We start from the raw sequence: 23,125 nt of genomic DNA, 5'->3' as shown, positions 1-23,125 counted from the left end.
CCATCATCCGTTTGTCCTCATTATCACCGTGTGTCATTATCATCATCATCGTGTGGGCACGTGCTCCATCCGTTCGTTCTCCGAAGTCCTGCTTTGAATAAACACCATAGCAACCCAAACATCATACGTGGTGGAAATTTTCGGTCCTCTCTCAGTCCGCTCTACCCCCTCAAGCTTTGTTCAGGCAGCTGCTTGCGCCCACTATCCGCTAGCATGTCGCAGAACGAGCCTGCCAGCGCTAATGCCACCACCACACAACTGTCGCAAGCCGCATCCCCCGTCTTCATACACGGACACCAGCGTGACCCCACGCTCTTTGCTGGTCTACGTGGAGAAGACGTCGACGACTGGCTTGATGGCTACGACCGCACGAGTGCCGCCAATAAGTGGGACGAGGCCGCATATCTGTGTTACGTCCTTTTTGATCTGAACGGCGTTGCGAAGACTTAGTGTCGGGCAAATTGATGCTCTTTTCTTTCGCCTCTTGTTCTGAATGTACAAACAGTGCAATCTAGAAGTACAGAATTTACTTGCATAATCGGCGCACTCACATAATAAGCGCACCTCTAGTTCGGTTGGAGAAAATTCAATTTTTTTAATTCGGAGCATAATAGGTGCACCCCGAACTTGGGTACAATCATAAACGATTCTACCCCCCAGCGGTACAGTAGGAACATGGTACTTGTACCCTGAAGAAAAAAAGAAGGCAAATCGACGAGCAAATAAAAAAAAGTCGAAGTGCAACGACCTAACCAACATGTTTGTGGAAATGAAACCTAAAAAAAAAAACTTTCATGAGTGAAAAAAAAATGGCTGTTCCATCATTTGATGATACCCCCCAAATCGCCGCCCTCCTTGGAAGTCACATGTACAACACCAGGGGCTCGATCGTCATCACCACCATCAGACAAAAAGAAAAAAATGCAATTTTGCAAGTAGTGATGCATGTTGCGGTCGTGTATTCAGTTTTGGTTCAACTATGGGGCGGTACGCAAGCTACACGGCTGGATTTAAACTGAAAGCAGTGCAGTACGCGTTGGAGCACGGCAACCGGGCTGCAAGCAGGCATTTCAGTGTTGAAGAAACTAGCATTCGGCATTGGAGGGATCAAAAAGAAAAACTTCAGGCGACGAAGAAAACACGATGGGCTTTCCACAGTGCCAAGACCAGCATGTATCCGTACGTCGAAGAGCAACTGGTCCGGCATATATGGGAGCTACGACAAGATGGCTACGCTGTGTCATTGGGTATTGTGCAGACTGAGGCGCACAAAATAGCCTGACCGCAGCGCATCGAAGCAAAAGAGTAAGAAGCCAGCTCCGGATGGACAGCTCGTTTCATGCGGCGCCATGGCCTCGCCCTGCGAAGGTGCCACCTTATGCCAGCGCTTGCCCGCAGCATAAGATAACAAAGTGGTGGACTACCACCATTTCGGTGTAAAGCTCCGACAGCAGAAAGGCTTCATTTTGTCCCAGATCGGGAATGGTGATCAGACCCCCCTTTGCTTTGATATGCCACGGAAGACGACAGTGGAGAAGAAAGGCGCACAGAGCGTCCTCGTCAGAACGTCTGGCGCTGATAAACAACGATGCACCATAATGCTCGGTGACAGCGGATGGGCGCAAGTACCACCTTACAGTATTTTTAAACATAAGACGCTCCCAAATGCAAATTTCCCTCAAGGCATCTACGAGAGAGTTCAGGAAAAAGGCTGGATGAGCAAGAAACTCATGGTTGATTGGGTTAAAACAGCATGGGGTCGGCGGCCGGGTGGTCTGTTGTTCCCATCCATGCTTGTCCTGGACAGTTTTCGTGGGCACCTAACAGACCACGTACGAGATGAGCTAAAGGAGCTGCGCACAAATCTGGCAGTGATTCCGGGCAACCTCACATCGATATTGCAGCCTTTGGACGTGTCCATGAATAAGCCTTTCAACGACAATGTTCGAAGGCTGTATACCACCTGGATAGCTGGTAGACAACCTCAGCTGATTCCAGGTGGTAAGATTAAGAGCCCGCCTGTGAAAATTCTTTGCACTTGGATCGTGGAAGCGTGGCAGGCAATCTCCGACGAAGTCATCAGGAAAAGCTTCAAGAAGCCAGGTATCTCGAACGCACTGGATGCGAGTGAGGATGACATGTTGTGGGGTGCGGATGATTCGGACATTGAAAATGAATGCCCGCTCGGCGAGGATGAATGTGTGCTCTCCGACTCGGACTCCGAATAGGAAAAAAGAGGAACACCTACGACCTTTGTGTAAATAAATTTTACGTGTGTGTGCAGTTGGCGGCTCTCGCTTGTTCATTAAAAGCTACATAGGTATGTTTGTTTTCTGCTGAATTAATGGGTCAACAAAAAAGTCGTCTTTTACGTGATAAATGTGCAGATTTAAAGCACGAGAACCGAGTCAAAAACTTGTCAAAAATATTACCCCAGGTAATTGGCACACCCCTGCCTTCGAGCCGAATTTTCTGAAAAAAAAGTTCGCCTACTATGCGAGTAAATACGGTAGTTACTGCATAACTACGAAGCGAAAAAACAAGAATACGTTACGCGGTAACTTCTTCTAGGTTGCACTGTTCGTGCATTCAGTTATGTCCTACCAACTTGCCCAAGTTTCAATGCCTATTCTTCCCCAGTGGTTTGCGTCGTAATGAGAACTTATTGCTGAGTAAAAAGGTGATCAATGCATAACATCTTGATATTTGCGCTAAGAAAAAAGAACACAAGAGAGACGACGAGACAGGCGCTACTAACAACTGGCTTATTGCAATGGCTACAAGGAAATATATATGTATGTATGTATATATATATATATATATATATATATATATATATATATATATATATATATATATATATATATATATAAGGGAAAGAAGTGTATACCTAAGGGCTCGTTTTTCCGTGTTTTGACACAATATTAATGAGATCTAACAGACAGTAATGCCAAGGAATGTACAGGAGAAGTTATTAGAACCAATGGAATGTAAATAGGAAGAACGAAAAGTGGGTGAAAAAATAATCAGCCGTGAGCACGAATAAAACCTACGACCTTCGAATAACGCGTTCAATGCTTCAAACGCGTTATTCGAAGGTCGTAGATTCGATTCCTGCTCACGGCTGGTTATTTTTTCACCCACTTTTCGTTCTTCTTATTTAGATTAAATTGGTTATAATAACTTCCCCTGTACATTCCTTGGTATTACTGTCTGTTATATCTCATATATATACCCACACATACATATATACATAAATAAGGGAAAGAAGTGTACACTTAAGGGCTCATTTTTCCAAGTTTTTGACAATATTAGGGAGATCTAACAGACAATAATGCCAAGGAAAGTATAGGGGAAGTTATTAGACCGAATTGTAATGTAAATGTGAAGAAAGAAAAGAGGGTGAAAAGATAACTTGCCATGGGCAGGAACCGAACCTGCGACCTTCGAATAACGCGACCTTGTCAAAACACGGAAAAACAAGCCCTTAAGTATACACTTCGCTCCCTTACTCATTAACGAGGCTCTCGTACTGGCAGACTTGGTGCCTTAGGTTGTATACAAGGGACTATTGGTCAGCGGCCCGCTCGTAATAAATTCACGTGCTACGTGACACCACACAGGCTCATAAAGAGTGTGCCACACTCGCCGCCATGGCTACTGAGGGCGCTGACTGACACTCCCACGTTTAAATTCACATATATACCAAATAAAGTGGCTGGGAGGATAGCCTTCGTAGTTGCTCAGTGGTAGAGCATCGAACGCCTTATTCGAAAGTTGCAGGTACGATTCCTGCCCACGGAAAGTTATGTTGTCACCCACTTTTCTTTCTTAAAGTTTACATTACAATTCGGTCTAATAACGTAATTATACGAAATCATAAACTATACAAAAAGCACTAACGCCATCTAGTGATATTGTCACGCAACAAAGGACGACGCAGTTGTCTATGAGGAAAACAAGTTTATTGGAGCCAACCTGTGCTCCCCTAACAACTGAAAAAATACACAGGTGGCGAAGCAGCGGCCAGCGAAACGACGGGCACGCTAGTGAGCGTCGGCGATCGAATGACGCGGCATCGGCTCTGCGGGAATTTATATCCCTCGGCGCGAGGGTTTCTCGAATGGTCGAATTGTATCGAGAACGCCGTGATAGCGTTTGTTAGAAACGCTGTTCGTTCGAACAGCGTTTCTTACAAACAACACTTGAAGCGTTGTTTCTATCGAACAACGCCTGAAGCGTTGTTCGATAGCGTTTGTTCGAAACGCTGTGAAAACGGCGATAGCACAGGCCGGCGCAGCCAGGCCGAAAAAACAAAACACAAATAAACAAACCCAATGCATGGTTCGCGGCAATATTATTGTGGGCATTTCCCGCCCACAATAATACATTTCAATAATACATTTCCCGCCGGGCCCAGTCTCGCCATCAGGCTTGCATCAATACTGAAGCGAGACAGCACGAGCGGAAGATCATCTATGACGAATCCCACCGCGTTGTGTCTTTCCAACCTGGTGACGAGGTGCTGCTTTTGACACCTATTCGCACTCCTGGTCTCTGTGACAAATTCCAACCACGCTTCATCGGGCCATACATTGTTTTAGAACAGACTTCGCCGGTTAATTATCGTGTGACACCACTCGTCGCCCCAACAGACCGCCGCTACCGCAGCACAGAGATTGTCCACATTTGTCGCATGAAACCTTTCACGCGACGTTCCCCGTCACTTTGACTTACGGCGGCCAGGGTGTCCGCTTCCAAGTGGGGGGAATTAGTGTGGGCATTTGTAACTTACATCGTCCTCATCCCTGCATAATCACAATCACCATCATCCGCTTGTCTCTTTGCCCTCATTGCCACTCTGGGTCATTGTCATTGTCTGTGTGCTGGCTCTGCCCGTTCGTTTTGCGAGGTCTTTCCTCAAATAAACGCTGTCGCAGCCAAGACTACCAAGACATCATATTATTTCTAAGGATGAATGGATGAATGGATTTATATGGCTGTGCCCTTGAGATAGGGCGGTGGCTAACGCCCCAAGCTGTAATATTTAGTGAACCAAAAACCAGATTTACTTTTTTCTTTTAAATAGTGTAGTTGAGGACTGGTACTTTACAGTGAAGGGTTTAATTTTCACTCGTGCCTTGACTTTAGCCACCAATCAGACAACCTCCTTATAGTTACTTCTACCCGCTTAAAGTCTATTTTGCCTTCCCTGTCCCTAAACCCCAGTTCTTTGAAGAACTCTGCACCATCATCCTGAACTATAGGGTGAAGCCCTTTACAGAACATTATCAAGTGTTCGGCAGTTTCCTCCTCCTCTCCACATGCACTGCATACCGTGTCTAACCCTTCGTATTTGGCTCGATATGACTTGGTTGAGAACTACCCAAGTATTATCATTGATCCTTTCCTTGGCAATTTCCTGCTTAAAAGTTCGATAGATCTTTAGTGCGGACTTCTTAAACATGCCAACTCTCCACATGTCAGTCTCAGTTTTTTTCCCTTTCTTCTTTACCGATAGTTCTTTTTAGTTTCGCCACCTGCTGTTTTCTAAGTATTTACCAGTCAATTCCCTAGTTCGCTTCCTCAATTTTGTATCGACATTCTTCATGTACAAATAGCTGAAAACCTTCCTAGCCCAACGCTCCTCCCCCATTTCTCTCAATCGCTTCTCAAATTTTAGCTTGCTGTTAGCTTCTCTGCCCTCAAATGATGTCCATCCCATATCACCTTGTACTCCCCGATTTGGTGTATTCCCGTGAGCTCCTAAAGCAAGCCTCCCTATTCCACGTTGCTTAATTTCTAATCTTGCTCCAACTTCTGATCTCATGCACAAGACCGCATTACCGAACATCATACCAGGAACCATGACCCCTTTCCATATTCCTCTCACAACATCATACCTATTGTAATTCCACAGTGCCCTATTTTTCATCACTGCTATATATATACAATGACATATACATACAACGCCATCTGTTGAGCAATTTATTGAATAGACGTGACTACGAACTACTACTACTGCTACTGCTAGTACTACTGCTGCTACTACTACTACCGCTACTACTACTACAGAGGCGGTAACGCCCAACACCCTCAAGAGCTTAGCCCCTAAAATCCTAATCACCTCTGTTAAAAGGGCAGATAGACGTGCTGCTAACACAATCAGTTCTTTTTCCTTTATATGGTATAGGCCTCACAGAGTTCATAAGCTAATTTGTTCTGGCTTCTACCTGGAAGCTTGGCGTCACAATATATATAAGCTAACACGTGCGTTTTTGGCAGTGGGACAAAACATGGGCACCGTCAACTTTCTTTTAGATTTTGTGCATGCTCCCATAGAGAGAGAGAAAAAAAAATAGTGCAGAGAAAAGCAGGGAGCTCAACCAGAATTGTAGCACCTGGTTCGCTACCTTGCATTACCCTCTATGAATTTCCGCAAGAGAGCGGTATGTCGTACATCAACCACTCCTTGCGTGAACAGCACTTGAAATTCCATTTCTTTCAGACAATTCTAGCTGTTCTGGGCATTACGTGCATGACATATATGACAGTGTGAGACGTGATGGCAAAGAAAAAGTGGCCTGCCTGGTGGTCATCATCACGAGGCCGCCACCTGGGCATGTCCACCGGAAGCGAGTAGGCACAGTGTCGCACAGGCTCATCGAGGGCACTGCTGCTACTGCTGTTGCCGTCATCTGCAAGACCCAAAGCCAGAACATTGCATTCTGACTGTGGTCTGCCACTCCTGTGGGTGCATTCACATGTAAGGTATACTCAGAAAGCAACTTAACCAACGCAAGAAAAAACATCTCCGCTATCAAAGTTCACTCCACTTGCACCCACACTGAAGCTGAGGTTAAAAAATCCACCTGGAGAGCACTTCATGTGTACTCACTTTATGATTCGATCACTAGCACACTAAAGCCAGTAGAACTTGGCAGGCATATTGACACATATTAATCCGATCAAAGCATCGGAACTGCTGGCACTTAGCGAAATTAATGCTCCACAACACACTACTCAACATAATTTAAAATAAATTATAAAGGCTGCCCCACTTAACTTGAACCAACACTTCAAAATAAAAGCCAACATATACTTAGGTTGTATTTAATTGTCCACTTAACTGAATAATTATGCTTCATTAGCCAAATTCTCAATATTCGCTTAAGACCCAAATTTGTTCAGCAGAGCTGTGAAGCACCTTCACATACTACTAAATTGTTTTCGTACAACACATCTCATGTATTTGTCATCTCCACTTACCAAATATTAAAGGCCATAATTAATGATAGAGCATGTAAAATATGTGAGACACAGGACAAGGAAAGGGACAAAGGGGAGCGCTGACTTCCAAGAGAGAAAAGACTTTATTAGACACATCATCATCATCATCATCAGCAGCAGCAGCAGCAGCAGCAGCAGCAGCAGCAGCCTGACTACGTCCACTGCAGGACAAAGGCCTCTTCCATGTTCCGCCAGTTAACCCGGTCCTGTGCTTGCTGCTGCCAATTTATACCCGCAAACTTCTTAATCTCATCTGCCCACCTAACCTTCTGTCTCCCCCTAACCCGCTTGCCTTCTCTGGGAATCCAGTTAGTTACCCTTAACGACCAGCGGTTATCCTGTCTATGCGCTACATGCGCGGCCCATGTCCATTTCTTCTTCTTGATTTCAGCTATGATATCTTTCACCCCCGTTTGTTCCCTAATCCACTCTGCTATCTTCTTGTCTCTTAAGGTTACACCTACCATTTTTGCTTCCATTGCTCGCTGTGTAGGCCTCAACTTAAGCTGAACCCTCTTTGTAAGTCTCCAGGTTTCTGCTCCATAGCTAAGTACCGGCAAGATACAGCTGTTATATACCTTTCTCTTGAGGAATAGTGGCAATCTACCTGTCATAATTTGAGAGTGCTTGCCAAATGTGCTCCACCCCATTCTTATTCTTCTAGTTATTTCAATCTCATAGTTCGGCGCCGCGGTTATTACCTGCCCTAAGTAGACATAGTCTTTTACAACTCGAAATGCACTATTACCTATTTTGAAGCACTGCTCATTTCCGAGGTTGTTGTACATTACGGTACTTTCGTTTTCTGCAGATTCATTTTAAGACCTATCTTTCTGCTCTCCTTGTCTAACTCCGTAATCATGAGTTGCAATTCGTCCCCTGAGTTACTCAGCGATGCAATGTCATCGGCAAAGCGCAGGTTACTAAGGTACTCTTCATTAACTCTTATCCCTAACTGTTCCCATTCTAGGCTTCTGAAAACCTCCTGTAAGCACGCGGTAAATAGCATTGGAGAGATTGTGTCCCCCAGCCTTACACCCTTCTTGATTAGTATTCTGTTGCTTTCTTTATAAAGCACTATGATAGCAGTTGATCCCCTGTAGATTTTTTCTAGGATGTTTATATATACTACTTCATCGACGCCCTGATTCCGCAGTGATCGATGCCCTGATTCCACAGTGTCTGCATGACGGCTGATATTTCTACTGAATCAAACACCTTCTCGTAATCTATGAAAGCTCTGTATAGCGGTTAGTTATATTCTGAGCATTTCTCTATTACCCGATTGATAGTATGAATGTGGTCGATTGCTGAGTAGCCTGTTCGAAATCCTGCTTGTTCCTTTGGTTGATTGGATTCTAATGTTTTCTTTACTCTGTTAGCAATTACCTTTGTAAATAGCTTGTATACTATTGAGAGCAAGCTGATCGGCCTGTAATTCTTCAAGTCCTTGTCATCTCCTTTCTTATGTATTAAGATGATGTTAGCGTTCTTACAAGACTCTCGTACTCTTCCTGTCAGGAGACACCTCGTAAACAGAGTGGCTAGTTTTTCTAACACAATCTGTCCTCCATCTTTCAGTAGATCTGATGTTACCTGATCCTCACCAGCAGCTTTGCCTCTTTGCATGCTCTCCAAAGCTTTTCTGACTTCTATCATTACTGGTGGGGTGTCATCTGGGTTACTGCTAGTTCTTATAGTATTAAAGTTGTGGTTGTCCCGGTTACTGTACAGATCTATGTAAAACTCCTCCGCTATTTTAACTATCCTATCCATATTGGTAGTTATTTTGCCTTCTTTGTCCCTTAGTGCATACGTCCGATTTTTGCCTATCCCAAGTTTCCTCTTCACTGCTTTGACGCTTGCTCCGTTTTTCAGAGCATGTTCAATTCTCTCCATGTTATACCTTCTTACGTCGGATACCTTACGCTGATTAATCAACTTCGACAACTCTCCCAGTTCTATTTTGTCTGTTGTACTTGAGACTTTCATGATTTGACGCTTCTTAATGAGATTCTTCGTTTCCTGGGAAAGCTTGCCAGTGTCCTGTCTAACTACCCTGCCTCCAACTTCCACTGCACACTCCGTAATGATACTCGTCAGAGGCGTTTCTAGTACCGATGCCATAATCTCCTACTGCCTGGTCTCCAGTCTGCTTCTTCTCTACCTTTGCATTAAAGTCGTCTCCCATCAGTATTATATACTGTGTTTTTACCTTACTCATTGCCGATTCCACGTCTTCATAGAAGCTTTCAACTGAAGCGTCATCATGGCTGGATGTAGGCGCGTAAGCCTGTACCACCTTTATATTGTATCTCTTATTCGGTTTAATTACGGTACCTACCACCCTTTCATTATTGCTATAGTATTCCTCTATGTTGCCAGCTATGTTTCTGTGAATTAGAAACCCCGCTCCCTGTTCTCTTCTGTCAGCCAAGCCCCGATAGCAAAGGACGTGCCTATTCTGTAGCACCGTATAGGCCTCATCTGTCCTCCTAACCTCACTGAGCCATATTATATCACATTTAACACCCTCTAGCTCCTCGAATAGTACAGCTAGACTTTCCTCACTAGATAAGGTTCTAGCGTTGAACGTTGCCAAGTTCAGGTTCCAATGGCGGCCTGTCCGGATGCAGAGATTCTTAGCAGCCTCTGCTGCGTTGCAGATCTGACTGCCGCCGTGGTCAGTTGCTTCGCAGCTGCTGGGGACTGAGGGCCGTGAGTTATTAGACGTATGCATGTGGGAGGTAGTGGCCAGATACTGCACCAGGGTGGCCAATCCTTCTCTGGTGAGGGAGTGCGTTCCTGGCGGTGGTTACCGGTGATGCCGCACCCCAGGCCTCGTAATGCAGTTCCATCACCATGCGGATTTTTTTTTTTATCCTGTTGGGAACTGCGCGGCACGGGGATTTGAGTTACGAACCTTTTGCATGCGAGGCGGATGCTCTAACCACTACCCCACCGCTGCTCTTCTATTAGACACAATGAACCGGCAATTTGGTCTCAGTGGCTTTAGGTGGCGGCTCGTAGTCCCTGGACACGGGCAGCATCCTCGGCCTGCCGGACGGCCCAGAGTTGGTCGTTCAGCTCTGGGCTTTGGAGGGCCGCTCCCCAGCGACGGCGACGCTAACGAAGAAGGTCTTCCGCGGCTCCCGCAGCCGGGGCGGTGGCAGGAACGAGTGAGCTTGAGGCTCCTTTTGATTTGGTATTGACGGCCGCTATAGGCGCATCGCTATTGGCGGCGTTTTCATGACTGTCCTCGCCGACACATTCCCAGAGCATGTGGCTCAGCGTTACTCTGTGCCCGCATGCTTTACACATATTGGTGGGGTATATGTTCGGGTAGAGGTGGCGCAGAACGACCGGGCTAGGGTAGGAATGGGCTTGGAGTAAGCCTTACGGCATCGCGCCTGTTTGATTTCTCGTGCGGTGGCGGGATTCTAAGCCTTTCAAGCTTGTAGTGTTGGGTGATGTCACGGAACCTTGTAAGACGATCACCCCATGACCATTGTGAATCTTGTGGCTGCATGCCTATCAAAGTGCCTTGATACAGCAGATGCATCGCCCAGCTTTCGGAGTCAGAGGCGGCGGCCACATAGTGAGCCGCGGCTCGGGGAGTGAGACCTCGAACCGCAGTGTAGACCGCCTCGTTCCCCACGAGCGGAACGCTGGTGTGTGCCAGGGTCCATAGAAGGAAAACCGTTGGAATTCGGGGTTGTGAGCGCGAGGTCGAGTCGCCATCTCCGCACATTTGAAGAATGCGCGCCGCTTCCAGCGAGATATGGCCGCGCACGAAACTGCGGACTGCTGCCTGCGAGTTGCTTATCACAATCTTTGCATGTGGTGCTGCGGTGAGTGCAAAGGCTATCGCGGCTTTTTCGGCCGCCTCCGTGTGTCCTGTCGTCACTGTGGCGCTCGCAAGGCATTTGCCCTAATGGTCAGCGACCACAGTTGCGTGGGCTCTTCTTCCTTCTCCATATCTCGCGGCGTCTACGTTGATTGATATGTGGGGTTTAACGTCCCAAAACCACCATTTGATTATTTTGAGTATACGCGGCGTCTACGTATACCACGTTTGTACTGTTACCAAACTTCTTTTCAAGCTGTCTAGCATGCTTATTACGTCGTCCGATGTGGTGCGTCGGGTGCATATTCTTAGGAATCGGCGGAACATCAAGCGTTCGCGGACTGAGATAGGGACCTCCACCTTTTCTCTTTGCTGAGTGTGATATCTGATGCCCAGCGACTCAAGGATGTGTCGACCCATCTTTGATTTGGTTAAGCGTTCGTATTGCGCGACGTCATGGGCCTCAATGAACTCGAGTAAGTTGTCAAGTCCTAGCTCTAGAAATCTTTTGGTACTCGCGTTGATCGGGAGGCCGACAGCTCTTCTAAAATCCTTTCATATCATGCAGTTGATTTAGTTTTTTTCTTAGCCAATCTACTTGAGGTAAGGGGCAACGTATGTTATTCGGCTAATCGCGTGGGCCGGCACGAGACAGATCGCGCAGTGTTCGCGCAGACCATTACGCCTATTCGTGATACAACGCAAAAGTCTGATCGCGTCATCTACTGAACGACGGAGTCGACGCACAGTCTCACCATTATGGCCAGTTGCCTGTATGTGTAAACCCAGAATTCGAATTCTGTCTACATGTGGTATGGGAGTGCTGTCTGTCAACAGAACACGTATTTTGAAGAATTCCCTTTCCTCGCCACATGGGGTTTTACGGCCTTTGCTCGTGGGATTGTAGACTAAAAGTTCGGACTTGGTTGCTGAGCACTCGAGGCCCATTCCTTGCAAGTACTCCTGACTTCCAAAAAAATTCTATTCCGAGAAGCGTACATATCACTGCTTACAAAATACGAAAAAACAGACAAAACAGATAAGAAACCCTCAATTACCGTGTGCAAAAGTCTTACAATCTCAGAAAGGACAATTCTTTTTTACAATGACCGAGAGAAGGCGTGCTGACGCAGTTCAGCCCTAATCTACTAATTCTCTCTGCTTCAATAACATCCTTTGTCACTTTACTTCTGTTTTTCATACAATCATCGTACCATGAAAAAGTGGGAGCAGACCATTGAACACGCCCTAAATCATGCAGAGTGAACATGAGCATAGTGATTTCAAGAAAAGTATTTGTCGCACATGTCAAATCCTTTGACAGACTCTACGAATTCAAACATGGGTCTCTGAAGGTGAGGGGGGGCTTCAGAAATGTCATACACTGTTTGAATGATTGCTAGTAACCTTTTTTTAGACATCAGCGGTTGTACTAGTACTCACAATTAAGGCGTATAAAACATGAGTAAATGAGCCCCGCCGCGGTGGTCTAGTGGCTAAGGTACTCGGCTACTAACTTGGAGGTCGCGGAATCGAATCCCAGCTGCGGCGGCTGCATTTCCGATGGAGGCGGAAATGTTGTAGGCCCGTGTGCTCTGATTTGAGTGCACGTTAAAGAACACCAGGTGGTCGAAATTTCCGGAGCCCTCCACTATGGCGTCTCATAATCATATGGTGGTTTTGGGACATTTAACCCCACATATCAATCAATCAAGCATGAGTAAATGAATGAAATGCGCTGTGTTCCATGACTAGTACTAATGGCTCGTTCACACTAAGCATTCTGGCCGCCAAAAGCGTGCAAAATCAGACTTGGCAGCGACAAGACCGGCCGAAAAAGCCCTCTCCACGTCGATCGCTCTCGAACCGATTTTTGCAGCATCAGCCGCCGTTCGGCTCGCCGCAAACTAATAGGAGCGCTAGCCGAGGAATTCGAAAAAATGGCAGCCAAGTCCAACTCACTCGTCATGTCGCAGTCAGGTAATGTGCGCTCAGCAGAAATGCTCATTGAATTGGTGCGCAACCATTCCATCCTATACGACAAACGCCACTCCCGAGCACAAGGACAGCTTGCTAAAGGACGACTTGTAGAATAAAACAGGAAACCAGCTCGGAATCACAGTAAGTACAAGTTCATGTGCCTATGTTGCTTTGCTCGTTTAAGAACTCCTGACAGCGAAGGTTTTGTTTGTGAGTTTTAAATGCGAAGCATTTCTTAGCGAACTTCGACTACTTCGAGCGTATCTGCCCTGCCCTGCCCTGCCCTGCCCTGCCCTGCCCTGCCCTGCCCTGCCTTGCCCCTGCCCCTGCCCTGCCCTGCCCTGCCCTGCCCTGCCCTGCCCTGCCCTGCCCTGCCCTGCCCTGCCCTGCCCAGCCCTGCCCTGCCCTGCCCTGCCCTGCCTGTCTGTCTAGCCGCCTACGACTTATAGCTCTCCTGGCCGTTTGGATAATGATATCGATACCAAACTTGGTATAGCATAACATGACTGTAGGAAAAACATATTAGACTAGTCGTAACATGAAAATCATGACATGTGTGTCATGAACATCATAATTTACATTTATTGGTCTTGCTACTCTTGCCGTAGTGTCGTTCACACAACATGTTGCAAAACTGGTATGGTATGACATGATCACATGGCGAACACAAGCAACAGACCCTAACGTGGAAATCATGACATGTGTGTCATGTAAGTCATAAGTCATGACTACACGCCACGCTCATGATGCGCTCGCAGCCATCTCGCTAGCTTCACATATACCAAATTCGGCGTTATGTGATGCGAATGGATGACGAAGGTATGTGAACTGGTGCAAACATGATAATCATGAGATGTGTGTCACGTAACAATATGACTACAAGCCACACTCATGATGCCCTCGCAGCCGTTTCGCCAGCTCCACATACACCGAATTTGGTATTAAGGAACGTGAATGGACGACAAAAGGATGTGACTGGTGCAAGCATGGCAATCATGTGATGCATGTCGTAACAACATGACTACATGATACGCTCATGATGCGCTCGCAGCCGTCTCGCTAGCTTCACATGTACCAAATTCAGTATTACGTGATGCGACCGGACGACATATGTAAATGACATGACCAAACATGATAATAATGACATGCGTGTCATGTAACAACATGACTACATGCCGCACTCATGATGCGCTCGGGGCGGTTTATGTCAAATTTGGTATTACATCACGTGAATGGATGACGAAGGTATGTGACTGGTGCAAACATAATAATTATGAGATGCGTGTCATGTAAGAGCATGACTACATGCCACACTCAAGGCGCCAATACACTTAGACGTGACCCGATGCGCATCTGCTCCAGCGTTCGTTTTGTCGCGTCATGCCGGCGATGCCACGCCAGGCGCCGATCTGCTTATCATATATTCGCAGGCACGCGCCGCACTGCGTTTCCTTGACGCATGCGCGTTTGAGCATGCCCGGCGTCCCTACGTCACGACGCAAGGCAGACGCGGTGCATCCTTGGTAACATGGTTGGTGCGAAATGCAGCATGTCGCATTTCACACCGGTTGCCGCCGGCCTGCGCCGACAGACGCTGGTTGCCGCTGGCGTCAGACTATACAGTGTTCGCGTTTTGCTAACGTGGCGTCGCTGCGCCCAGCGTGCGCTTGTCAAAGTTACGTCGCAGTATATTGGGCCGTTCATGATGCTCTCCCCGCCGTTTGACTAGCTTCATATATTCCAGGTTTGGTATTACGGGACGTGAATGGACGACGAAGGTATGTGACTGGTGCAAACATGATAATCATGAGATGCGTGTCATGTAACAACACGACCACATGCCACGCTCTTGATGGGCTTGCGGTCGTTTCTCTAGCTTCACATATACCAAATTGGTATTGCATGATGTCAATAGGCAGCAGAGTTAAAAGACACGTCCGAGCATGATAATCATGATATGCGTGTCATGTAAAACAGGACTACATGCTACGCTCATAGCACGCTCACTGCCCTTTCGCTTGCTCCACATATACCAAATTTGGTATCAAGTGGCGTGAATAGATGATGAAGGTAAACAACATGTCCAAACATAATAATTATGAAATGGAAGTTATATACGGCATAATTTACCTCTGTCTCGTAACGTTGTTCTGATTTTAAACTGACATATAAACCTTTCTCATTTCTGCTTCGCATATCAGCGATTTCCACTGTATGTGGGATCTGCCAATTTTTTTACAGTAATTTCTGCTTTTTTATCTGGTAATGTCAAAATTATATCACAAATATTCTAATGAATCGTATAATGGCATTAATTCAGAACAATTTTGCATCAGTTCGAAACGTCCCACCTAAATACCATTAGAAACTAGCACCCCACAGCGGAGCCGCAGCTGAGACTGCTCGCGCTCAAGCTTTGGTGACACTGAAATACGCTGTTTTCACATAAGGATACCCGCAGGCAGTGAAGAATGAAGCGGTGTGGGTGCTTTCAGCGTGTTCCCTTCAGAAAAAAAAGAAAAGCATTCCTGGCGTTAGCAGCCTAAAACACCTCAAGATCAGCCTGAAAACAGAGCGAGAGGGGTGACAAACAATAGTCCTCGCTGGGTGTCAGTCGCAGTATTGTGCGTATCTCACAAATGTTCTTGACCTCTGCAATATCACAAGTGGATCCTCTGTCTACGTCAAACTACAGAAAATGTTGATTGTACATGAATACGCGGAGGAGCGCGCACCTTGACTTTAAAACCAAATTGAAATATCTGCTAGGCAATTCTCGGCACTAATAATCGGTCAGAGGTGGCCCCGCCTGAAGGTCCATCAAACAGCACAAGCATCTCGAGTTTCCATTTGGTGTCAGGGGCCCTTTAAGTCACGAGCATCTTGTGATGCAGTTGCCTTTTTCGTCAGAGTTACAATAGCGCAAAACAAAAAGATCTAACTCGTCACGGGCACACTGCAGTGGCGTGCCTCCGAAAAGCTCCGAGGAACAGTGCATCCATCACGTGCTCGCCCCATAGTTGATTCTTCACTCAGCTGATGGCGCGATATAATTTCGCAAATGCGGCGGTGCGGTGCGCGTCCAGTGTGAACGACACTGCATTTCGGCGGCAGGAGAATTCCGCTCGCTGTACAAAGCAGATGCTTCAGTGTGAACTAGAAATAAGAACCTCTTCTAAATCTAAATACGCTTTTCTGCAAGGCACTTGTGTACTGCTACGAAAGTTGCTTAAGCAGCGTTTTGCACTGGTTTGAACAAGGCCACGACATTTTCGAACTGCTACACCCCCCACCAGGAACACAGCAAAGACCCAAACACTCTGCAAAATTTTCAATTTTGCTAGCATATATATACCTGCACACATGAACACACAGACATGGAATACATGAAGTATGGTTGAAACTCCCACCCGGGCGAAAAAGTTTCAAACGCCCCGGCCCCTCCACAGTTTTTTTTTCTTTTCTTTGATGATCGGCTGAGGTTTAGGACACATGTCAGCTCGTTAGCCAGGTGTCTTCGACCTTCGACCAGATTAGGTAACAGCGGCGGACCTGATGTTTGTGGTAGACACTTCGCACATGACGTTTACACGTCTGACCCACGGCTGGTGTGGCAAACGATAAACAAACAACCACGCTTCGCAGCAAGCAGTAGTGTGTTGCGACGGATCAATTTCGCCGATGACGTCGATCGCTGACTTGGTGTCCCGTTGCCGAAGTGGGCGGAGTTACGACGATGGGCTATGCCTTCCCCTTCATGGAAGAGAGAAGGGGGCCGAGGCCGCACAAAAATTTGAAACCAGCTTAGACCAATGTTCTAGCCTCTGTAAGTTCCTTAATATAGCACGTATTTGCAAATTTCTTGCGGCAGCATGTTCGCAAAGAAAAACTGCACATACATCTCTTTTAAAAAATTTTTGGACCTCAGGGCTGTTTACTGGCCCTTACAGGAGCTCAGCAGGATGCACTTCAAGAGGCAGTGGACTGCACAGAAAATTACCTCAATGCTTGTGGGCTCATATGTGCACAAGAAAAGTTGGAGCTTCTTCTGTTGAAAGCCAGAACAAGGGGGCGGTCGCCAACAGGTGAAACCTCAGAACCAAAGCTTTGGTTGATAGAGTGCAAATCCCTAAAGTGGAATCCCTCAGAGCCCTGGGTCCAGACATCCACAAAGACGAATCCGATGCAGCCATATTATCGAAGCTTCAAGCAACCATGACGCAAGTTGCACACTTTATACGACGGATATCAAACAAAACACATGGCTTGAAAGAACATGACACCATCAAATTGATCTAAGCACTTATCATTAGCAGAATTACTTATGAAACCCCTTACTTTGATCTCTAGAATTGTGAAATTCAAAAACTGAATACCCTTATACGAAAAGCCATCAAAACTGCCATAGGAATCTCTGAATGTGCTTCCACGCAGTGACTACTACGCTTAGGCCCGCGCAAAACCTGGGAGGAGCTCGTCGAAGCACACAAAGTAACTCAACTCAACGGCTTAGACTAACGGAAACTGGGCAAGCGACACTTCGAAGATTGGGTTATTCTGAAGCAATGCAACAATGAGATGAGAAAAGGAATATTCCAGCAACAATTAGACAGAACATTTCAGTAGCCCACATCCCACGAAATATGCATCCTACCTATCATCTCGAAAGAAGAAAAGCCAGAATAAAGAAGCTCCAACAAGATTACGGCCGCAATCCGCACACAAGATACACTACTGATGCAGCGAAATATCCAGGAATCGCAGCACATGCTGTCAGCATCGTCGACAGGGATGGCGAAGAGAGAGTGGCAGCTAGCATCTTAACTACAGAAATCGGCACGGCAGAAGAGACAGCACTACCGCTAGCAATCAAAACCTGTACTGACACAGCAATAATACTAACCGATTCGCAAGCAACTGGTCGAAATGATCAGAAAGAAAGAATTTTTAAGCAAGCCTTAGGAATTCTCCCCATTGCAGCGAAGACGAATCTACCAGACACGTACATCGTTTGGACTCCAGGTCACGAGTCCCTGACGGGAAATGAGGCAGCCAATGCTTTCGCCCGAGCTCATGTACACCAGGCCATCCCACAAGACACGCTAGGGAAGAAAGAAAATGTACCTAAATAGTACAACGATATACTGCAACACTACAGCCTAAACAGAAAAATTTATCCGCCAGCTCACCCCATCCTAACTAGGGAAGAGGCACTAAGCCCCAGGAAGCTGCAAACTAAAATCTACATTCATGGTACACTGCTTCACCACGTCTCACCAACTAAGTACTCGTACATCTGCAAGCACTGCGACGTCCCAGAAACCCTATTTTATATAGTATGGGGATGCAGACAAAGCCCTCGAGCCACTACACTACAGTGGCTAGAATAGGGAAGTGTGATGAACACCCCAGCTAGCGCGTAATGCTTTGGGAGGAAACTGCCAGGTGGCGCTGGCACACGTTTGCATGTGTGCCATGGTTTTCGGACGTGGTCGAGGTCGAGGTCGGACGTGTTTTTGGAGAGCTCCGGAATGACAGCTACAGATAAGTGTTTTTGCATGTTTCCAGCTTGCCTCTGTATGTAGCGTTATGAGAACGTAAGGCGCTAGCGTAAAGCTTGATTAGGTCTAGTACGGTGTACGTTTTTTTTTTTTTTAGTATTTTGTACTGGGTCTTTTTTTTCTCCAGCCACCACGTGGCTGAGGCCTGCGCGTAGACCGACCACGTGCATGCGCAGGTGCTGTGAAGTGTAGCGTATTTATTTATTATTGTGGTTCTTTTTGGCTTAGACCAGTGTATTTTAGTACAGTTTTCTAACACGTGGGCATCGGTAAACTGAGCTAGCCATGGTCAAAAAGACCGTAAAGTGTTCAGAGTGCGGGGTAGGGTGGAAGGTGGAAATTAGTGCGGAGGAGAAAGCAGAAGATGACGCCAAGTGTAGACAGTGCGAGTTCGAGGAGAAAATGAAAAATATGATGGCGGTCCAGAGTGGGCTCATGGAGAAAATCGCAGAGCTGGAGAATGCATTGGCGAAGGAACGAGAGAAAACGTCAGCCATGGAAGAAAGGCTCTGGGCAGCCGAGAAGGGCCTATCGAAGGTCGTGAAAGGGAACGAAGACGCAGGTGACGGCGGAAGCATTATGGCGACGACCCCCCGTGCGGGAGAGATGAAGGAAACAGGCATGACAAAGGCAGATACATTGGCCACAGGGCCCAGCTACCGGGAAGTAGTTTTGAGGGAGGGAGGGAGCAAACCAGCAGCCGTGACTCACGCTAGTCACCTAGTCAGCAGCCAGGTGCAGGTTTCAGAAGGAATGTCTGAACAGGTCATCATCGCCGGTGACTCAAATTTAGTCCGATGCGCAGCGGCAATCAAAGAAAGGGTGAAAGGCGACAAGAGAGTTGCGATAGGGACGTTCCCAGGACAAACGCTGGGGACAGTAATGAGTCAAGCGGGTGAACAACTCGCAGCTAAAGCTAACAATCGTAACCTCGTTGTAATTGCGGGAGGGTTAAATGACGTCCTGAAAAAAGAATCGTCAGGACTAGCGACGACCTTGGCGAAAGGGGTGGATGACATGCGCACCGTGTCCCCCCAGGTGCAAATTGTAGTATGCACAGTACCGGAAGTACCAGTACGCAACGTCAACCTGCAAAGAGCGGTTGTCGACGCAAACAAAGAGATATGGCGAATTAGTCGAGAGAAGGGTTTCGAGGTAGTGGATTTAAACAGGGAAGTGCACAGGTGGGGTGGATTCCAAAGAGACAAGATTCATTTCGATAAGAGGCTTGGACACGAGGTGGGCTGGCGACTGGCAGGACGCGCAGTAGCTTTTTTGGGGGGCTCACGGGCCCTTCGGAGTCCGGGGTAGCTCGTAACAGGGAAAACAACCAGGAGGACGCTTTGACAGGTAGAATTGCGAAAAACCAGAAAAAAGGTAAAAGAAAAAGGAAAAAGGCGCGTGTTGCAATTAGTTACATAAACATGCAGGGTGGCAGAAAGAAGGCAAAATGGTTAGAGATTGAGGAGCAGTTAAACAAAGAACAGATAGGCGTGTATGCGGTTACAGAAACACACCTTAGAGACTTGGAAGAGCCACCACATATTAAAAATTATGTTTGGGAAGGGTGTAACAGGACCATATCGGAAAGGAAAGGTGGGGGTGTGGGAATGCTAATTCACCGCGGAGCCAAATGGGTTAGAGTGAAACAGACGTGTTCAGAGCACCTCTGGGTTCTGGGCACAGTAGGTGGAAAGGAAACGTGGCTAGGGGTAGCCTACTTGTGGACGGGGAATAACTGCAGAGAAAAGAATCAGGAGATAGTGGATTGCATGAGTGCGGATATTAAGGAATTTGGTAATGGGGCCGAAATCATCCTTCTAGGGGACATGAATGCCCACATACATGACCTTGACGGATATTCAGACACCAATGGGAAGTTATTACTAGATCTTTGCGAGCAACATAGTCTGGAGATAGTTAACACGGGGCCTAAATGTGACGGCCAGATCACATGGGAAGTCGAAAACAAGCAATCAAGTATTGATTATTGTCTCATGACTGAAGGAATTTACCACAAACTGACAGAAATGAGGATAGACGAGGAAGGCATTAACAGCTTGGGTAGTGATCATAAACGAATAACATTACAAATGGGATACGAAACTGAAAATATGAGCATGGAATCAAAGTCTGGCAGCTCGTATTTAAATGACAAACAAATAATAAATATAGCCGCAAGAGTCGAGGAAGAAGTAGGCGAAATACCAGGCAAGGACTGGGAGTATAGTGAGCTGTTACATCTAATGACGAAGGAGATAGGGAAAGAGAAGAAAACTGTTTGCTGGAAAGGAAAAAGGAAGCCAAAAAGTTGGTGGAACAAGGAAATCCGGGAGGCGATCGAGAAGCGACGCGAAGCATCACGGGAGCATAGAAAGGCAAAAAAGGAGAAGCGGCCGCAGGACGAAGTCAAAAAAATATGGGAAATATATTTAGAGAAAAAATCCCTTGTACAGAAATTGGTAGAGGCAAAAATTAAAGGTGAAAGTGAACGCTGGATGACAGAGATACACGAAAAAAAGGAGGCCGCGCCTAGGATTTTTTGGAGCCACATAAAGGCGCTAGGTAGGAAGTCTGTCACAACGCAACAACATATTCTAGATGAAGGAGGAAATCAATTGGAAGGGTACGAAGCGCTAGGTTACATCCAAAAGGTAACAGCCGATTCGTTTCAAAAGAGCGTCCAGGGGATCTCCCCGGTGAGTAAAAGTGTGGCGGAGAAAGCAACAGAGGAAGAGCTAGTACTTGATAATTTCAACTGGAAAAAGGCCGAAGGAAAAATTCCAAAGCGCACTGCCGCGGGTTTAGATGGGATTCCCGTTAGCCTCATTAACGAACTAGGACATAACACTAAAGAAGCATTGTTAAAAGCAGTAGAAAAAAGCTTAAAGGACGGACAAATACCGGACAGTTGGCGACAAAGTAGAATGAACTTAATCTATAAAGGCAAGGGAGAAAAGGACAAGATTCGCTCGTATAGACCACTAACCATTACATCGGTACTATACAGGTTGGCGATGCAAGCAGTAAAAATGAAAATAGAAACATGGGCCGAACATAACGATATTTTGGGAGAACTTCAGAACGGATTTCGAGTCGACAGGCGGTTAGACGATAACCTGTTTGTTCTCACTCAGTGTATAGAAATATCTAAAATAGAGAATAGGCCCTTGTACGTGGCTTTTCTAGACATCACTGGGGCATACGACAACGTTAATCAGGAAATTTTGTGTGATATATTGAAAGGAATGGGCATGGGCGACGACTGTATACAGCTTTTGAGGGAGATATACCGAGAAAATACAGTTTGCATAGAGTGGGAAGGAATGCGTAGCAAAAAGAACGTTGAGGTTAGCAGGGGTCTGAGACAGGGATGTCCTTTGTCCCCGCTGTTATTCATGCTGTACATGGTGAGTATGGAAAAAGCGCTAGAAGGTAGCAACATTGGTTTTAATCTGTCACACAAACAGGGCGGCATGATGATTGAGCAGAAGCTTCCAGGTTTATTTTATGCGGACGATATCGTCTTATTTGCGGACAGTCGAGATGATATACAGCAGCTGGCGAATATATGCGGAAGGGAAGGTGAAGCTCTTGGACTAGGATTCAGTGTAACGAAGTGTGGATTGATGGTATTCAATGATCCCTGTGATCAGACGGTGTCCATACAAGGCCAAGAAATACCGAGGGTAAGTGAATACAAGTACCTTGGAGTATGGGTAAATGAGAGTGATAGATACATGGAGGTACAGGAAAAAGCCTCGGCAGCAAAAGGAAAGAGGAATGCGGCAATAATGAAGCACAGAGCGTTGTGGGGATACAATAGGTATGAGGTGCTTCGAGGTCTGTGGAAGGGTGTAATGGTTCCAGGGCTTACTTTTGGGAACTCAGTGGTGTGCATGAGGGCAGAGGTGCAATCGGGAATGGATGTAAATCAAAGGACTGTGGGACGCCTAGCGTTGGGTGCTCACGGGAAGACGACAAACGAGGCTGTAAAGGGCGATATGGGGTGGGCAGGTTTTGAGGCGAGGGAAGCGCAGAGCAAAATAAGGTTCGAAGAAAGGCTAAGAAATATGAAGGAGAGTAGATGGGCAGAGAAGGTGTTCCGTTATTTGTATAGGAAGAGCGTGGACACACAGTGGAGAAAAAGAACTAGAAGACTCACTAGTAAATATACGGCTGGTATTGTAAGCCATATGTCAACAAAGAGCGTTAAGGGAAAAGTCAGGGAGGCGGAGAGGATTTACTGGATGGCAGCTATGGAGAAAAAACCGGCTTTGAGTAACTACCGAAAGGGCAAAAATGAAATAAGGAGGGAGGCATTTTATGATAATTCAAGGGGAAGCGCTTTACTGTTTGAAGCGAGATCGGGTTGCCTTAGAACGCGTAGTTATAAAGCAAGATTCAGTAAAGAAGAAGAACAATGCACATGCTGCGGGAAAGATAA

The 23,125-nt window shown here is 46.5% G+C and overlaps 1 protein-coding gene across 6 annotated transcripts in view; it reads right to left on the bottom strand.

Moving 5' to 3' along the window:
- Positions 1–23,125, bottom strand: part of LOC119169213 (uncharacterized) — a 223,967-nt gene that overhangs the window by 74,387 nt on the left and 126,455 nt on the right. For 3 of the 6 annotated variants that reach the window (XM_075886108.1, XM_037420324.2, XM_075886117.1), the window contains one exon: positions 6,589–6,748. The exons of 1 other annotated variant lie outside the window; for it this stretch is intronic. In XM_075886108.1, coding sequence (XP_075742223.1) covers positions 6,589–6,748 — 160 coding nt within the window. The remainder of the gene's footprint in view (positions 1–6,588; positions 6,749–23,125) is intronic. 2 more of the 6 variants (XM_075886114.1, XM_037420325.2) reach the window with 1 other exon arrangement.

This window comes from Rhipicephalus microplus, chromosome 2, assembly GCF_043290135.1.
Source record: "Rhipicephalus microplus isolate Deutch F79 chromosome 2, USDA_Rmic, whole genome shotgun sequence".
In the NCBI taxonomy this organism is placed as follows: Eukaryota; Metazoa; Arthropoda; class Arachnida; order Ixodida; family Ixodidae; genus Rhipicephalus; species Rhipicephalus microplus.
Note: the sequence above shows the minus strand (reverse complement) of the source record. Positions and strands in the feature narration are given on the sequence as shown.